Source organism: Oncorhynchus kisutch, linkage group LG8 (genome assembly GCF_002021735.2).
Source record: "Oncorhynchus kisutch isolate 150728-3 linkage group LG8, Okis_V2, whole genome shotgun sequence".
In the NCBI taxonomy this organism is placed as follows: domain Eukaryota; kingdom Metazoa; phylum Chordata; class Actinopteri; order Salmoniformes; family Salmonidae; genus Oncorhynchus; species Oncorhynchus kisutch.
In genome coordinates, this window is record NC_034181.2 from 37,631,214 (window position 1) to 37,637,068 (window position 5,855).

The 5,855-nt window shown below is 41.3% G+C and overlaps 1 protein-coding gene across 1 annotated transcript; it reads left to right on the forward strand.

Annotated features, from left to right (window-relative positions):
* Nucleotides 1-1,330: 1,330 nt before the first annotated feature.
* Nucleotides 1,331-2,439, forward strand: LOC109894875 (protein FAM163B-like). Its single transcript, XM_020488539.2, has 2 exons — nucleotides 1,331-1,439; nucleotides 1,540-2,439. The coding sequence occupies exons 1-2, from the start codon at nucleotides 1,347-1,349 to the stop codon at nucleotides 1,957-1,959; spliced, it is 513 nt and encodes a 170-aa protein (XP_020344128.1). The 5' UTR covers nucleotides 1,331-1,346; the 3' UTR covers nucleotides 1,960-2,439.
* The last annotated feature ends 3,416 nt before the right edge of the window (nucleotides 2,440-5,855 follow it).

Genomic DNA, 5,855 nt, shown 5'->3' on the forward strand with positions numbered 1-5,855 from the left:
TGAGTTTGACTATCAAACCTATCACATATCACTTCTAACTGCTTTAGAAGTGACCATTCCATTAACGTTTGCTTGAGCAGGGGACACTCAATAGAACAGTCCAGACATCTACAGCATCAAGCATCTTCAACTTTGATCCATAAGTACTTTGGTCTGGTGAAATTTTCTACAATATTCCTGATTAATATTATGTGTGAGTGGTTGTTTTGGGCTTTGATTGCTTTTATTTAGTAGGAGGTGAGAATCAGGTGGAAAATGAGCGTCTTATTGAAATTCACATGGGAGCCTTTCTCTGTCTCTGCCTTAGTGTTGGGGCTATTTCTGGGTTTGATGTCATTTCTGCTGTGTAACTCCCATGCATTATTCCATGATGGTCCCAAGGACATTTTCCAAGAACCTTTCCCACAGTATCTAACAGTCTCAGCAGTAGGAAAAGCAAGCTAAGATGGACTCAGGATATCAGGAGAATATGATTTAATTTAAGAATCGTACAACCGTGTGTATTTATAGTATATGCCACAGTTCTTTTACCATGTCTCTGCGCAAACCATTGGATTTGAGCTTGATTTTCTCTCTAAAACTAGTAAATCGATGGCTTTTCAATATCCCCTCTAATGTACATACTATATTTCCGTGAAATAGCTTAAAGCACTCATGCAGTCTTTTCAATTTCATTTTTAAATCATCCCTGTATCTCTAATACATCACTGTGGGTTTATTTCATGAAAATAACTTAAAACATATTTTTTATAATTTATTTCCCTGAGCCTCCTTTCGCCTTTGAAATGCTCAGTGTGATCGTTCAGGCGTGTTGATGAACATTTAAATATATTAACATAAACAGCCTTGATTGGTGGATAGGATCTTCTAGACTCTAGAGCCAACCCCACTTACCCCTTCAAAGTAGGTCACATATGCAAATAAAACATGACTGGTCATTGGTCAGAATAATCAGATCAGATTTTGATGTCATGCTGTGGGCCAAAACTCCATCCCACCTGAACAGGCTGAAACTCCCTCCCACCTGAATAGGCTGAAATTCCAGGTGTTTTTTTCCCCAAAACATTCTTATGCTAAAATGGCAATATCACCATTTTGACTCTTTAAGTTGACCAGATGATCTGAAGGAATGTGCAATTACTGCACTATGACCAGTCCTTTGATTCAAAGAGTGGAAGTGATCACTAAAAGCAGCAACATCAGATTCCCAATGAGGGCTGTTGGCAAGGATACAAATCTACAGTACATAACTGACAGATGATGTAAGTTTAAGCACCGCACCCCCTTTCAATCCATCTCTCCTCCTATCCTCTTCTCCTGCAGAGTGTTGATGGAGAGGACTTCGAATGTCAGCCGGGACAGTGGTTATCTGTGGTGGAATTCTAGCTACAGTCATCTTACTGACTATCGTTGCAGTACTGTGCTACTGTAGGTTGCAGGTAGGTTATAGTTTTGTCTAACTTAGCTATGATAAGTGCATGTATGCTCAGGGTTTACGGCGACCAGCTTGTTCACTCTTTCATATGATTCTCTCTGCAGTATTATTGCTGTAAGAGGGAGGAGCCAGAGAGGGAGGAGGAGGAGCAACCGGACATCACCACCATGTCCTCTCTCCCCACACCAGTACACACAGCTGGGGACCTCGACGTGATGACCACGCCCCCCTCCGAGCCTAACGGGCCCGCCTTTGTCTACACTCCGCCCCTGGTCCGCAAACCAGTGACACGCTCCCATACATTCTGCCCCTCCTGCACGCCTTACTCCCTGCCCTTCTACCTGCAGCACCCCTCTGAGAGGCTGCGTAACGGCGGTGGGCGCATCAGCTACAGGACTGTGCAGCAGCAGGAGCTGGACCTGCCCATGGACCTGGCCAGCTTCAACCACAAGCTCAACCTCATCCGCTCTGTCACCATGAGGGAGGTGGTCACCCATAGCCACAGTGTCAGCACTGACGTGTAGCCCCCTGGTGGCTGGGAGGACCAATGTCAGTGACCTGACCTGGCTGGAGGGAATTTGATTTAACTCTTACTTAGTGTAGATATTTTCCACCTCAACAAATCGATGGGTACGTTCACTCACTCACATGATGTAAAGAGTTTATTTTTTTGGTCTCACGTGTAGATATATGGACACCTAGTCCTGAATTCACCTTTTTCTTTTCTCACGTCATGCTTTCACTTCACAGGTTAATTTGTCAGTATGTTGATGGCAATGTGTCAATCTGCTCGTCTTTCTTTAGAGGATTATGATTCAGACAGCAAGAACACAGCAAGGACATGGTGTGTGTGTAGGTGTGTGTGTTTGTGTGTGGGGAAGCACATGAACAGTATTTTAAAAAGGGCTTAATATCATAGGCAGCATAGAGGATCTGTGATTGTGAGGGAGACATTTTTTCTCAAGAAAAGCTTAAGCTGGCAGAACAGGGCCGCTGGAAAACGTGTGGCGAGCTGGCATTTGCACCAGCATTTTTTTATCAGATGTGGCAGGGCTCCACAACTTCTGATTTAGTTTACAAAAAAATATTGACGTGAAAAGCGTAAAAAAATAGGGGAAATGTGCAGTTTTTTTAGACCGATTTGCCTCATGATTTGTCAACTCACTCACAATTTCTCTGTCCTTCACATCGCTGTGCTGCTGCAGTGTCTTGACAAAAAAGATGAATGGAAATCACAGGTCTGGCCTGGCACACCCTCACCTGAATTGCCAACAACCGGATGCACCCAGTTTTCGGGGACACAGCTAACTCAACCTAGCTTCCTTTTCCATTGATAACCGGAGCTCCGCTTACACCTGCTACATTAGGTTAGGCCAGGCACAAAGCTCAAGGCACGTTTCACTCAGTATTTATTATTTATTTAGCAAATGTGATAACATATCATTCCCGACAGACACAAGCAAAAAGTCTTTACATAAATGTTGTAGCAGCCTACACCTGAACATTAGCAATCTGACGAGACGATTCTTCAGTCTGATCAACTGTAGGCTACTAACAACAGCAGCTGCAAACAGTCTACTACACCCTGTCCATCTAGCCTAGCTCAACCTGCCGGCAAATTGCGCTATTATTAATTTGACTTAATTTGTCCTCCATTCAGGCTGCAAGGGCGTTGATTGCCTCCTCAACAAGCTTTAATGGTGAGCCGCCTGAAAAAATACCCATGAAAAATATGCGTACTGCCTTAATAAAAGGGAAACACTCTTTTCACGCCACTTCAATAACAAATTGATGTTTTCATAGTAGGTTAGGAGAACATACACAGCAGGTTAGGAGAATTACCATAGAAAGTTATGAGACTGAGGTAAAGGTTAGAAAAAGGGTTAGCATAAATTCTCTCTTATCCTGCTATGACAATCACTTTGTATCGGAGTGTGAAAAGAGTGTGTCCCCTTAGGAGAATTACCATAGAAAGTTATGAGACTGAGGTAAAGGTTAGGAAAAGGGTTAGCGTAAATTCTCTCTTATCCTGCTATGACAATCACTTTGTATCGGAGTGTGAAAAGAGTGTGTCCCCTTAACCCCCTCGAGTCGATTTCCACGGCAAAATTGTAATTAGCATAATATCAAAATCCCCATCAAAATCCATCTGTTAAAGCTAGATAGATTTGTTTGGATGCTTTGGATGCCTTTCAATCCACCACATTCGCATCTGTGGTGAAAGGTGGCTGAGCTACAGCAGTGTTTGGTGTTTGTCAGACCATGAGACATCCCGAAAATCGGTCTTCTCACGAAAACGTCTTTAGCGCTTTGGCCTACGCAAAAATATGACCCATTCTTGTTTTGCTCTAGGACGATTTTCAAGCCTCGCCTGAAGGTACCCTGGTACAAGTTTAAAAAATGAATGGAAGTATATATGGAAGTAGTTTAGTGCCTAAAATCTAGGATTAAATAGGTGTACAAAAATATATCTATCTATCTTATATCTCTCAGATATATTTCAGAACAAACTTCCTTTTGATTTTTTGGGGACTATCTGTTGTCCCATGCAGTGAATCTGTTTCTATGGGCTAATAGCAGTAAGGCCAAATTCAATGTTTCATCAAATATTCTTTTAAATATATATTTTGGATACCTTAAGAGGTCTTAAAATTCTAAATCAAATAGCAAAATTACCATTGGTATGGCCATATTAAAACAACTCCATATGCTAGTTTAATAATCCTGTTCATAAAACACAATTTTCCACCACCATGCTAGAGTGGCTGATGCTACTTCCTGATGTTCAGCCAATCAAGTTGCAACAGTCGGTTGCGTACCCCTGTCTGAACGCTGTGTACAACACCAGGAAGTAGCATTATCCATTTGAAAATGTTTTATTAAGACAATACATATTTTTCCCATATTTCTTTTTTTGCCGGCTTGGCATTAAAGCTAGTTAACAAGGCAACTGACGCCTTTGCAGCCTGAAAAAAAATTGGTTTAATGTACGAGCCAATGGCCAGGGGACACAAGTGTATAGCCGGCTGAATTACATTTCTGTTGGACGCAGATGACAAACGACGTACAAGGCATAATAACACCATCTGCCAGCCGGTTGGTCTACCTCTGGCCGGGGTAAACGAAGTGGAAACGGTATGTATTTATTGCTCCATTTGTTTGTGTTAGGAACGGATCATATTTGGTTTATATTCACACTTGGGCTGCCTAGACCTTTTCTATCCAAAATGATTAACCAGAATTAACGAGTAAACACAATAGCTGACATAGACTGTGAGTTCAATGTTTTATTAGGCCTACAGTTGCAGAGGGCAGGCCTCCACAATGCAAACTTGCATTAAGCAAGCTAAGCCCTGTGAGTTCTATTATCCAATCATATTGCTGTATCTATGTCTGTGTAGAGAGAAACCCTGTTAGTCTAGCTTTAAAATATAACTCATATGAACAGGTTGCTGCAGTTTAACAGGGTTTTCATCCTCCCCACTGCCAGGTTCTTTATCTCCTGGTTATTATAAACGTGACCTGATTAGAAAACGCTGCTCTCATCATAGCCCATATTAAAGCTTTTATTTAATTTTTTACAACTGATGAATCATGTCATATCATATAAGGTACAGAGTTTTACCTCGTTAGGTTACCAGATCAGGAAAAACTATGGGCCGCAGGAAAAAAATAATCGCCCCACCCCCTCTGGGACATGTGGTGCCACCTCCGAGGCATAGTAATAACTGTGTCTGTTGTGTGATATCTGTACGGTACATTTTCTTGGGGTTTATGTATAGGTGATGACACATAAGGCACTGTAAGCTGCTAAAATAAGGACAGAACCCTAATATCTTGGTCTCATTAGCCTGATTCTCAAATCCTCTGAAGTGTTGTCGTTTCAGTTTTGAGTGTCCTCTCAATATATTCTTAATCGAGAGGAAGCGTAACTATTTTAAGAGCTCATTTGGTTCAAACTTAAAGGGAAAATATGTTTAAATATATATTTGAAGTGATTTTCATGTAGCTCATTGTCAAGTCATATACATCAAGTTCCACAATAAAAAGTTAGTGTATGTAAATTGACTTGGTTGCTCTAGTAATGTGTGTACTGTTTACTTGGCAAGTATGGGTGGCCAAACTCTTTTTGATTTCCCCCCCAAAATGTAACATAGCATGTCTTGTTTTGATTTAACAGTGTTTTGTCTTCTTGGTGTATGGGATATTTGTGTTTTATTTCAGCAGTAAATGAGAGAGGGAGAGCCCTATACATAAACCAGCAGGTGGCATCAGGCCCTGGTATATGCATTTCCCATCAACTACTATGGATGAACCATATGTGGAATACAGCGTTTTACATTGTACAAAATAGCGTCAACAATAAACAGAACAATTGTTTTCGTATGCTGAACACAACAAATCAATCAAAGAAACAACG

What these genes read in the sequence shown, in the direction of transcription:
- LOC109894875 (XM_020488539.2), top strand. Translation starts at nt 1,347, where the DNA reads ATGTCAGCCGGGACAGTGGTTATCTGTGGTGGAATTCTAGCTACAGTC. An exon ending in TGTGCTACTGTAGGTTGCAG is followed by an intron (nt 1,440 to 1,539) that starts GTAGGTTATAGT and finishes TTCTCTCTGCAG; the next exon opens with TATTATTGCTGTAAGAGGGA.